Raw genomic sequence first — 12440 nt, forward strand, 5'->3', positions numbered from 1 at the left:
TTCTTGAAGAGCTGCTGCCTGTGGGCAGCCCACGCCGGATCAGTTCAGCAAGGACTGCATCCCATGGGAGGGACCCCACAGCACAGGGGACGAGAGTGACCAAGAAGGAGCGGCAGAGAAGAATTTCTATAGACTGACCATAGCCCCCATTCCCCCGTTCCCCTGCGCCGCTCGGGGGGAGGAGGTGGAAGAGGGTGGATGGGGGGGGAAGGTGCTTTTGGTTTCTTTCCTTTGTTTCTCACTTCTCTAGCTCGTTCGTAATAGGCAATAAATCTTACTATCTCCCTATGCTGAGTCTGTTTTGCCCATCACAATAATTACTGCACGATCTCCTCGTCCTTATCTCAACCCTTGAGCCCCTTTCATCGTATTTTCTCCCTGTTCCTCTTTGAGGAGGGGGAGTGAGAGAGCGGTTGTGGTGGAGCTCGGTCACGCACCCGAGCGAAACCATCACAGTCGGGAGTGCTGCAGGTGGCTGTTGGGATGAGGATGCTGCAGTCCTTCACGCTACCCATCTTGTACCCGCAGGAAAGCATTCACGCAGAAATCACCATTCCTAGAACGGTAGCTGTGGTCCTACTTGTTACTAATTTATGACTGTAATTGCCCATTAATTTATAATTATAATGGGTGGATGAGGATCCGCTTTAAAAGCATCTCTCTCTTCTCAGCGCTCTCTGTTCATCAAGCCTTTGTAGGGAGTCATCTAAAAGCAAACCGCAAGGCTGCTGCTTCCAGCAGAGTTTTTCCATTTGTTTCCTCATCAGCGTGCGTGTATTAATTCACATTAACGAGTGTAAATGACGGCAGCGTGCTAAGGAGTTGCGAGTGCTCGGAGATTGATCTTGCCTGCATCAACTTTCAGCTTGCTGACCTGGTGAGCACAGAAGGGTGCTCAAAATAATTTCCTAACGTTTGGTACCTCCGAGGCAGATGCTGGGCGATCAGGTGGCCCGAAGCGTGCGATGCGTGAGCTCCTGCGGTCAGCAGGAAGGACTTGAGGCATCTCGAAGTGTGGAGCATGGCTTTCTGGTGCAAGAGGAGAAAAAGAAGACCCGACAAGTACAAAAACAGTGCAGGCTGGCATTTCTCATCAGCGAGCATTTAGTGCCTTTTAGGCCGTGTTGCTTCTGGTGACAGCAATAAAGAGCAATTGAGTGCTGCAAATCGGTCCCTTGAATAATTCAAAATAGTCCAAAATGACATAATTGGTTTACAGGTGCTTAACCAACCCATCTAATTGCTCAGAGGTCCCTTGGGGCTTCGTACTGGTGGTCTGGGCAGGTGTTGGTCGTCTGGTGAGGGCTGGTCTTCTCCTCAACGCTACTGCGTGTGCCTTCGGGTTTCCAGATCACGTTTTTGCTTCAGAATGCTTTATTTGAGCAAACAATTCAAGAAGGTTTTAAATGGTGAACCAGTTTTAGATTTTACAATGTTCACGTGAGCAAATACTGTATTCTCCTGAACACGTCAAGCCTCGAAAGGCATTTGGAGAAGAAAATGCAGTTGCCCTGCCTAGCTGCCCAAGGGAAAGCAGTGCTAATAAAAGCCCTTGATTCTTACTAATGTCAAAAAGGCTCGTGAGGAGATGCTTTGCAAAATCAAGAGCTGGAAATTCAGCGTAGCACCCGGGACAAGCCAGAAATCCTTTTTTTTTTTTTTTTTTTTTTTCCTATAAAGACAGCTGTGAGGCTGTATTAAAAGCAAACAGTCCTCTAAATGCTTTCGGTGATTATTCCACGAGGAATGCGGCGTTCGTTTTGAGCAATCCTAATTAAGGAGACATTGGGGAAATTTAGAGATGCTGCAGTAGAGAACACTGGGGGACAGAGTAAAGGAAGCTGAAGTTAGCCAGGCAAATGGAGAGCAGCTGGTCTTACAGTCTGCAGGCTTCTGCAAGCTCCGAGTGGAAGAGGACGCCAAGTGCAAGCCGCGGAGGCTGACGTAACCACGAGTGATGGGACGCAGGGCGAAAGGGCTGGGTTGAGCTCCTCTCAGGACGACTCTTCCCCGATGAATAACTCTTGGTCAGAACCATCACGCCCAAGAAGAGAGGCAGGAAACCGTCTCGCTCAGGACCAATAAATTTTGGCTGCCCGGAGACCGGGGACGTGCATCTTGATGGAGCTGGATGAGCTCATGGTGGCCGCTGCCCTCTGCCTTTCCTCATTCACAGCTGTGGGGTGGGAGAGTTGTTACAAATAATTGCTGTTAGGTGCACGGATCAGAGGACAAAACGGTCTGTCTCGCTTGTTCAAGGAATGAAGTCATTAGATTTACCAGTTTGAAGACTTTCCTGTCCTTAGACAACAATGACCCCGCAGAATTCCGATGCAGAACTGTCCGTTTTAATTTTGCGAGCGGTGTCGTCCTCGGGGGCTTCTGATAAACTGCTCCGAAAATGCCTTTAGAGAAGGGAAAGGAAGGGAATGGCCTTTGTGAGGGGTGAGTGAAGGACGCTTCCTCCGCTCGCCCCGCATCCGCACGGGCGGGAGGTGGCCTCGTGTTTTGCAGTCCCAGCACACACGTCGTGTGTCCCGGCCGAGGAGATGGGAGGAAGAGAGACCTGCAAGGTACTCTGCTCCTAGTGGCTCGTAGCTGGATTCGTTTTGTGTGTTCCCCTATTTCCTTACAGAGCAGATGACTTGCAATGCAGCACTAGATTTTGGGGCTAACGAGGAGAAATTGCCCACAGGCTTTCATGCAGGACTTTCGGTTAGAGGGAGTGAAATTGGATGCATTGTTTAAACATTAAGAGGGGCGGTTGGAAGGTGTTTAACGTCGTCTCTCCTCGAGGAAGCGGGGAATTTGGGTAAATCCTCTCATCAGGTGGCGTTTTTGGAGAGCTTGTGGAATTGGCTTGTGTTAGGGTCTCCCTCCCCTGGCACATGGGACAGATCAGGCATCACTTCTGCTCCAGGGCAGTGCAGGGAAGGGGAAAGAACACACGACGTGCTGCTGGCGATGGCTGTGGGTGTAGGAGGCGTCTCGTGTGTCGATCTTCGGAGTTTGAAGCCCAAGCAATGGCACGAAACGGGAGGAAACTGGGGATCTAGAGCTGGTTACTGCAGGGCTGTATGTGCCGCATAGATCAAGCGGTGAGTGACAGGTCGTTCTGCCATCGAGTTTCACGGGGTGATGCGTCGTTGTAAGGTTCAAAGTGATGGGAAAGCTAATCTCATTAACGTGTTTGCTGAATCGTCTCGCCATAAAGTGTTCCAGTTTATTATGCCAAGGGGAAAACAACATAAAAATCTTCCGGCCTTAAATTCAAGCTGTAACTTAGGTACCAAAGGCAGTTCAGGTAATTCCCTATTAATTTATTTAAGTGATTCTTCTTCCCTGTCTGAGAGAGGTCCTAACACAGGGGTGGCTGCAGAAAATCTCACTTTTTAGCATCTCAGGAAAAGCTGAAGTTGATGGAAACCAATGAGGCTAATGGGGGATGAGCCTCGCTGCACCCTGCTGCCAGATTTTTTGGGGGGAAAGAACCACATTCAGAGCAAAGAAGGGCTGAGTTTCAGCTGATCATTTAGGATAACCCGGGCACTCCTTACAGCCCAGAAGATTCCCTGGAAATCCCAGCAAGCACCGTAATTCACGCGGCTGGCACGCGTTTCAAAGCAGCAGAGCGAAATAAATTCTCTGGTACTGGCTGAATTTGGGGGAAAAAAACCTACTGTGGCACTGTGTTGTGGCTTGAGATGTTTTATGAGTTACAGAGCCTGAAAAGGAAATGCAGCGACGTTCCTTGGGACGTATGGCAAGGAGCGCGGCGTTGCTGCAGTGGGTGGCTCTGAAGCCAACTTGTCAGCGTGACGCATCGGCACGGCTCTGGCTAATCAAACCAGAAGAGCGTAGACTAAATGTCACGAAAAATAAGGTCCTGTGCTGTTTGGGTTTCAGCTGGTGATCTCCAGCTCGTGCGTTGTCTTGGTTTTATAACTGGACTGAGACAGGGTTGGTGATGATGTGTTTAAATTGGCAGCGGCAAGAGCTGAATTGGAAAGAAGTACCCAAAGTCCAGGCCTGCTCCTCGCCACCAGCTGCTTCACAAAGCAGAGAGAGCGCTCTGCAGGCGCCAGAGGGACATCAGCTGGCCAAGTTTGTATCACACCGCATCCAAAAGGCTTCAGCTCTTGCTCTGGAATCATTTTCTGTTGATTTCTCGTTTAGAAATGTGAGGTGCTGTCTCGCTTCCTTGCTTTTTCCATCTGTAAATGGAATAAATTTTGCTCAAGAAACATCTCCTTCCCCCTTAACGTCCTCGTCTAGACCTTTGGTAAAAGCCGCACCAGGACGTTTGTAGAACTTGTGGAAAATGGCTTTTGGATGCAGTCGTTCTTGTAACCCGTGCCCCTTTTTGTGCCTTTATTTTCTTTAACTGGTCTTTGTTCTTGTGTGTTTTCAATGCAGCTCCCCAGAGGAATTTTGAAATCGCCTTCAAGATGTTTGACCTGAACGGTGATGGCGAAGTGGACATGGAAGAGTTCGAGCAGGCGAGTTGAACGGCAGGGTGACTTCTTCGTGCTGCGACACCTCGGTTGTCTCTGCAGCACTTCTCTTGCTGTGATGCGTGTCCCTGGTTGCTGCTGGCTTTTCCTGCTGTGCTCTGCTGCTGTGCCTTAGTTTCTGCTTTTTTTGTTGGTCATTTCACAACGTACTTTTTCATTCAACCAGGACAACTTGAAGTACAAATCCCAGTTTCCTGAGGTTTTCTCCCAGAGGTATCTTTACAAGGTGTCACCTCCCAAGTAGGCAAAGAATTTTTTTGCTCAGCTGGTATCAAAGGGGCTGACCCTGATTTCTTCCATAGCTTTTATTTTCCTACTGACTTTTGTGTTCAGAGACTAAGCAGGACTGGTCAGCTTCAAAGAAGAATTTAGCCATTTATTTTAATGTAATCTAAAAACATATTTATTGAGAGGATGTCCCCATTGGTTGTTTTCTCCTGCTTCATGCAGTTTGCTCAGCAAAGAGCGTGCGGGCTGACTTTTTAAGGAGCTTAGTCTGCGCGTCTGATGCACGTGAGCCCTTCACGTAAGATGTGATTTGTGGTACTGCTCTGGTGAGAATTTATCAAAGACTTCAGCTGTCGGTGGGGAAAAAAGTGGCGTCTCCAGCTGTAATGCAACTCAGCTTTCCCATCACCAGTGCTTTTAATAACGAGTCGCCACCTCCGTTACCTCCGAATCTTCCAAATGTTCATGGGGTCCCGGATGGTTTGCAGACCCCACATATCGTGGAGCTGTGCGTTTAATGGGTGAGTGGAAGCTGTCGCTTCAGGGCAAAGGGAAAGAAGACTCCGTGGTCAGAAAAAATAACCCGCCCTTGTTTTTTTTTTACGCTGGAGGACGTGTGTGTTGCAGTTTGGAGACAGGGAAAGCTGTTTGGTGGTGTGAACAAAGCAGCCCCGACTGATGTAGTTACGAATTCTTACTCATAGGTTGATTGAATGACTGCTTAGTTTCAGAGTCTGTAAGAGGTCGTGCTTGGGGCAATTGCTCTAAATGGAAAGACCTCGTGGCAAAGCAGCTCTGTGAAATTTACCACCGCAGCTCCCATCTTCTGCTGTCATCCTCCCTGAATTATTTTGGGCTTGGTGCTGTTTGCTCCGGAGCTGTGTCACGGAGCTGATTAATGCGTGTTCTTAGATACAAACTTCAGACCATGATAGCACTGGAGCGTGCTTATCCCCGGCACGGTTTATCTTGAAGCGACCGCTCGTGTTGTAAATCTAGGAGTGAGTTCTTTTATCCGCTGAGTGCAGATTGGAATACCCAGCCGTGCCCAGGACGTGGTGCTGCTGAGCGCTGCCTCCCTAAACACAGACCTAGCTTGGGAAACTGGAAACCAAGCTCTTGTAGTCAAAAATACTGCTCTTCCCTTGCCAAGTACTTGATTACAGTACGACACCGCAGGCATCTCGTATTTAACTGTTCCAGATGTGTTTTACGGTAGTTATTAAAGGTCTAAAGAGAAATCAGTTTTGAGGGTAAATGAGTTTAAGGAAAATGGAAAATTGGCTGCCTACTAAAATTGCAGCGAAGGCCAAGGTATTAATGTAGGTGTCATGCTTGGCTGTTTTAATGCCTACCCAGAGAAAGAATGTTTCTTGAGGCTGCATATTTTGCAAGTGCTAAGAAGACAAAAGTACAAAATAGATGGAAGTAATCTCAAATCATCTGGTAGGCAACAGGAAGTTATCTGTGCGTTAAGTCACACAAAAATCCTCAGGAAGGGAACGTATCTCTGTTAAAAGCTCGTTAGATGTGTCACTGCATCTATATAAAGGAATAAAATTACTCTTTAGCGTCGGAATGTACTGAAGACTGATCTTCCAGAGCTTTTGAGTCAGAAGATGAAGGGGCTGCTGTGGGAAGTGAGAAGAACCTGACCATATCGAAGCAAGGAAAAGCGTTGGAGAACATGAACCTTTCGGCCCAAGTGGTTAGCTGAAGCAAATTGCCACCATCTGCTCTTTGTAGATAGCAGCATAGCTGACCTGCTGCACTTTGCAAGCAGAGTTAAGGTAAACACGTAGCTTCGTGGGGAGGCATGTATATTCTTTTGTAGAAGCACATGCACAATCGTTTATAAATCTTTTTTCAATCCCTATGGAGATGCCTCAGAACATTTTAAGGACGGCAGGGTTTGAAGATCTGTCCCATAAACATCGTACCTGGCAGGGACGGCCAGAATTGCCCTTTTCTGGGGAATACGCCGCTGGAAGCGGCATCAGGTTAAAAGAGCAACGTGCTTTTGGGGAGGAGGGAAAGAAAAGATTGGGCTCGAGCATCTTACCATCGCTGCTGGCCGTGGGCACGTGGGACTGAACTTCATGCTCTGTTTTCACACATTGTCTTTGGAGAGAGCCAACAGCAGGTCTCTCGTCTCATCAACGTCTGCAAACCTTGAGTGTTCATCAAGGGAAAAAAAATCACTTGTGGTAACGGAGCTAATAGGCGAGTGAGAGGCTTTGACTACCCAGCAGGAAGGTATTAATTTCTTGTGCCTCACTGAAGAGCCTCAGATTTTTTCCTGCCGATGCATATGCACAGTGCGTAGCACTAAGCAGTTTGGTGCCTGCATCGCGATCGTCGTTAACTTTTCATCCTTCAGGATGTAAACCAGAATTTGTTAGTTTACGCTCCTATTTTTAATTAAAACGTTGGATGAAAAGTAGCTAACGTGCAGGCAGTGTTGTTATAAAGTCTCTACAAACCATTGCTTTTAACTATTTTCCTTGATTGTTTTCCCCCTGTCTGGTCCAAAAGACGAAAGAGATCAAACGCTTAGGCTGAAATGCATTTAAAAATAAAGACGACAGCAAAGCATCTGTGCAGAGCCGTACGATCGATGAGCTGTGGGGGAGGACAGCACTGGCAGGACTGGAGAACGACTTGTGGCGGCTGCCTGCGTTGTTGGGTATTAGGAGAATTCCCGAAAATAGGTACCAGCCAAATGGGTTTGGCTCCGGTGCCCACAGATGGATGTCCAGACTGTCTGGAGCTTCTTATGGGTGGGGAGAGAAAGAGGGCCACGGGTCTGCCTGGCCTAGGATGCCGTGTAAATAACACCCGGGAGAGGATGCTCTATCGAACCGTCTGCGGCGTGGTAAACATTTCCTTCTGCAGAAGTAGGGGCAGGTTTCCAAGCCGGTCGTCAACTGCATCGCTTCAGGCAGCTTATAAATATTTGCCTCAAACGTGCGTGCGGAGCTCGCCGTTCAAGTGGAGCACGAAGCGAAATAAGGAGCTGCGATTTGCAGGGCTGCTACAAGCTGCAGGGCAAAATCCTTCCTCACATCACCGTGCCTGTTTCAGAAGAAAATTGGCAGGAGGAGGAGGAGGCTGAAGGCAAAGCAGTGGGTTTCGCTGCAGCTCCAGAAAGCCCCTGGGAGCCTCTCCTTCTCTCAGAGCCTCTCCTTCTCACTCTGTGGCTACCCCTGTGATACACAGCACTAAGCACCTGCCGTGGTTGCCCCCTCATGTTGGCGTGGGGCACTTGAAATAACGAGTTCTTGGGTTTTCTGAGCTGTTGCGTCCTTCAGTTTGATCTTTTGCTGTGTCTTAGGGAGTGATGAACTTGTCCTGGGTACCCTTGCCCTGTCCCGTAGCATCTGTTCGAGTTGCGCAACGCCTTCGAGAAGGCGTGACATGTTGCCGAGAGCTCGGGAGGAAGAGTTTGTTAACCCTCTGGTAAACCTTGCACCTCTTCTCTGCGGTCTCCAGCCCTTTTTAAAGATGGGGCTGCGTGCAATGTTCATGCACCGGTCTCTGCAGCTGCTCCCCCATCCCTGTTTGTGGCTTCTCTCACTTTCTGGGTGTTTTATTCGGCCTTTCGACCATGGAACTTGACCAGGACACGCATGGTTTGCTGTGATTCTCAGAGCAGAGGGGTTTGTAAGATACGGCTGTTACACCGCGTGACTTCACCCTTGGCATGGATTTGTGCAGATATCTGCTAACAACCCAAATATGCTGTGGGCTGTGCTCTGCTGGGGGGCTATTTGGGCTGATGCTGCCTGAGGAACCTTTTGCTCTGCTTCGGGCAGCCCCGGCCCAAAGCTCAGGCAATAGAGGAGTTTACAGCCATGGCAGAGAGCCTCAGGCAGCAAGGGGTGCCCTTGGGTAAAAAAAAAACGATTTTTTTTGCATGGGACAAAGGAAATGCGATGTGAGCTGGCTGGAGCTAGTGCCAGCTAACCAGGATACTTGGTTAACATAAGTCCCAGTGGTGGATTTGGTACTAACACCCTCCCTCTTATTTTTTTTTTAGGTCCAGAGCATCATTCGCTCCCAAACCAGCATGGGGATGCGCCACAGGGACCGGTCAACCACCGGGAACACCCTGAAGACCGGCTTCAACTCTGCGCTGACGACGTACTTCTTCGGGGCGGATCTGAAGGGGAAGCTCACCATCTCCCACTTCCTCGAATTCCAGCGCAAGCTGCAGCACGATATCCTCAAACTGGAGGTTTGAGTTCTTTTTGTGTATGGGGAGAGGGCGGCGCGGCACGCTCGTGCTGAATTTGTGATGAGCGTTTTGGTGCCCGTGCTGCTCCCCAGGAACATCTCCAGCTCTCTGCAGTAACGGAGAGCTTTTTGGAGCTCTTGTGGAGCTGCAGCAGCTGGAGGCAGGTCCCAGGCGTGCGTCCCTCCGTGTGGGGCTTGCCTAGCCTTGGCACTGCCGAAGTGGTGATTGAGATGCTCTAGAAAAAGGCAAGAGGTGGCCAGCAGGGCGTTGCTCCCTTACCAAGGTAGGTTAGTCTCAGTCCTGGTGAGTGAACTGTGCCTGGAAGGACCAGCGGTTACCACTTTGACAAAACTCTTTCCCCATTTGCTTCACTGCTGTGAACGTTTCTGCTGTGTAAGCATTCAATAAGAAACGTCCGTCTGTTTTTTGACTCTTCTGCCTTCAGTTGAATTGAATGTCTCCTTTTTAATTTGCATCACCGTGAGTTAACAGCAGCACCCAGTCTCCTTGGAGCTGCATAGCTTGACTTCAAGCATCGAGCTTCAAAATTTGGGTTTGAATCATGTGAGTGCAGGAATAGCTACGGGGATTCCTTGGGGTCTGTCTCGGCTCCCAGGTGGAACTGACTTGGTTTGATGCAAAGCACCTCTCTGGAGCAGGTTCAAGCTGGCTTGGGTAAAGCCAGGTTTTTATTGGCATCAGAAGTGAGGATTTTGTGCTTGAGAAGTCGTCCTCCCAGCCATAACGTGGTTAAGGCAGTGTCCGGAGGTCACTGAGGCTCTGGCTGGTGTGCTCAGGCTGTGGGATCCAGCTAACGAACGGCATTTTATTAAGTAGCCGTCAGGTCAGCCCCTGGGAACCTCACCTGAATTCATTCCCTCTTTTATGTGGAGTTTTACAAAGTGAGGAACTGACTCGAGGACGAGGCTTTTTCTGGGGGTAATTGTCCAGTTAGCCGAGTTCATTTAACTGCTCATTAACGCTGCCGTGTGCTGCGCGTCTGCAGGGGGAATAGGTTGGTGGAGGAGAACGTTCTTGATGGACTGGAAAGAGTCACTCAGCTCCTCTACAAATTGAAAATGGATGAAACACTTCAAGGTTAAGAAATCTAAGGGGAAACTTAAACTCGAAAGGAGGCGAAATTGAGATTTTGTCCTTGCTTGCAGTTCTGCTTTGGCTTCCCACTGCCGCTTTCTCTCCAGGGCCAGGCGATGAGCAGGCACTCGAGGATTATTTCTAACCCCGTGCTGGAGTCGTGTGCTCCCTCCCCAGGTTCCCATTAAGAAGCAATGGGTCTTTTAGCTTCTTGGTACTTGTTCTTCTTTTCCTTCTGCAACAGTTCAGTTCTGATTTAGGTCTTAGTGACTTCAGCCCATTGTCCATCTTCCTGGTGAACATTTAGCCGCCTTTCTGAGGTGCTATTTGTTAATTTGGGGTAGTACAAGATAAGATGTCCTGGTAAGTTAATATCCTAAAAGCATTGTTACTGAATTCACGAGGGCACCCTGAACACAGTGCCATGCTGCGCTTAGCATTTTTGATACTCACTTGAACTGAAAAATGGAGCTGTGGAAAGCGAACAGTTTTGTTCTGCCAAAGTTGTCTTTTTTTTTCCTGAGTTCATGGTATTAAAGTACCTGATTTTTCTGTTCCTAGTTCTCATTGATTTAGGCAACAGACCTATTTCTGTCCTCAGCATTACGTAACGTAGCCGCTCTCCTCTCGTGCTTTTGTCTCTTCTGACATTCTCTCCCACCTTCTCTCCTTGCTTTGCATTTGATCTTTTTGTTCGCGGTTAAGTGGCTTTTCACACGAGTGCCTAGCGGGTTCGTGTCGTTCCTTTTCCAAGGAGGGCTCTGATGAACTCAGCCCCCTAAAAAACACGGTGAGTCGGAGAGTTCCTCAAGTATTCCCCCTGCTCTGTGCGAATCAGAAGAGCATAAGAGGTGGTGGCAGGAGATGGCTGTAGTGCAGAGCAACAGGTAGCTCCCAGGCAAGTTTTAAGGCTTCCCTGGTGTTGTGTGTGTCTCTGGGTGATGACCCTGGGAGCACTGTGGTGTTGGATCCATCGGAAAGTGCCCGGCTGCCCGTGCAGGTCATCTCTAGATCCTTGGCAGAGTACCTGGGGCTACCAGTGGGCAAGGAGGAGCAGAAGGGAGTTGGTGACAGCTCTGCCAGCCTCATCTGCTGGTCCTTGGCTGGCTTAGCAACATCAGTTCGTGGCCTGAAGGTGGGATGGTTAATTTGAAAACCTATTTTTGTTCATTTTAAAAGTCTCAGTTCCAGAACAGGCTCTGGGGGAATGTACCATCAACATGTCTGAAGATCTGTCCTGGGGATGGTGCGGCCTCTGGGTGGCACAGGACATCTGTTCTCAACCCGGGACTCACTTTTCCTTCTTCTTCAGAAGGTCTCTGCTTTAAATAAGACTTCTCTTAAAGCTGTTTTCCCTTCAGCTCAGGACCCAGGCATACCTGCAGTTAATACACTTAAGAATGAGTTTCTTCTGCTGCCTGTGAAGGTAGAGCAGCGGTTCCTGACCACCGGAACCCACTTTCCTCTTGCTGGTCTTGGTTATTTTTTTCTGCTTCCCGGAATATTTGTGTGTGTTTCCGAAGACTGAGCAGAAGCTTTCTTAGAGCGATTAGATGAGACAAAGCCACGAACGTCTCCGTGTCCCAGAAGGGCCAAGTGCTGGCAGCATGGTTAAGTAACCGTGGCCGCTGCCTCCTGCCCTTGTGCTGCACTTCACGAAGACGTAGCTCTCAGCTCGGTTGTGCAAGGGAAGGATGAGCACGGTAACCGCAGGCAGGGGAAGAAGCTTTTAACGGCTTCTTGCGGTTGTGCTGCCTCGGTGATTTCCCTCCTATCTCGCTGCTTCCTTATCGTCTTCCAGCCCAGAAATCGCACACCAAGTGCGTCTGCTGCCTACAGGAGGGAGTCGCTAACAGGCGCCAACCCTGCTGTCGATGAGTTTCTGTGTGTGCCGTAGGAAACAATACCTGCAGGGAGCCATGGCACCAGCGGACTGGGAGTCCTCGCTGCGTTGTGAGTTGCTGTGGCTTAGGAACCAAGCCACCCAGTGGGACAGGCTCCCAGCAAGGTCCTCGGCGTCTTCTTGCCACTTTCACGTTGCATTGTATTAGGACCTTTGGAAAAACTCCCTTTCGTGTTGTCACCGTGATAAATGGTGGCAAGCTTGGAGCAAGCAAGGCAGCGTGGGCTCTGCAGCCATCGCGTCCTGTATGCTGTGTTTGGCCTCGGTAGTGGGTTTTGGAGTGAAATTGTTCTGCGAGTTGGGAAGATGGATGGGACCTTGACATCATCGGTTATGCTATTTCTGCTCCTTGGTGTCCCAGATGTCCCCGTGTCCTTGGTGGACTAAGAGGAGTGCCAGCCAGCCCACGCGTCTCTTCCAGCCTAAATCTTTCAGTGATTCTGCAAGTAGGATGTAGGCAAGA

The 12440-nt window shown here is 49.3% G+C and overlaps 1 protein-coding gene across 5 annotated transcripts in view; it reads left to right on the top strand.

The window, feature by feature from the left end:
• Positions 1-11986, top strand: part of MICU1 (mitochondrial calcium uptake 1) — a 71995-nt gene extending 60009 nt beyond the window's left edge. For all 5 annotated transcript variants that reach the window (XM_035329585.1, XM_035329584.1, XM_035329586.1 and 2 more), the window contains 3 exons: positions 4417-4499; positions 8782-8979; positions 11876-11986. In XM_035329585.1, coding sequence (XP_035185476.1) covers positions 4417-4499; positions 8782-8979; positions 11876-11971 — 377 coding nt within the window. In that variant the 3' untranslated portion in view covers positions 11972-11986. The remainder of the gene's footprint in view (positions 1-4416; positions 4500-8781; positions 8980-11875) is intronic.
• The last annotated feature ends 454 nt before the right edge of the window (positions 11987-12440 follow it).

Source organism: Oxyura jamaicensis, chromosome 6 (genome assembly GCF_011077185.1).
Source record: "Oxyura jamaicensis isolate SHBP4307 breed ruddy duck chromosome 6, BPBGC_Ojam_1.0, whole genome shotgun sequence".
Taxonomy (NCBI): Eukaryota; Metazoa; Chordata; class Aves; order Anseriformes; family Anatidae; genus Oxyura; species Oxyura jamaicensis.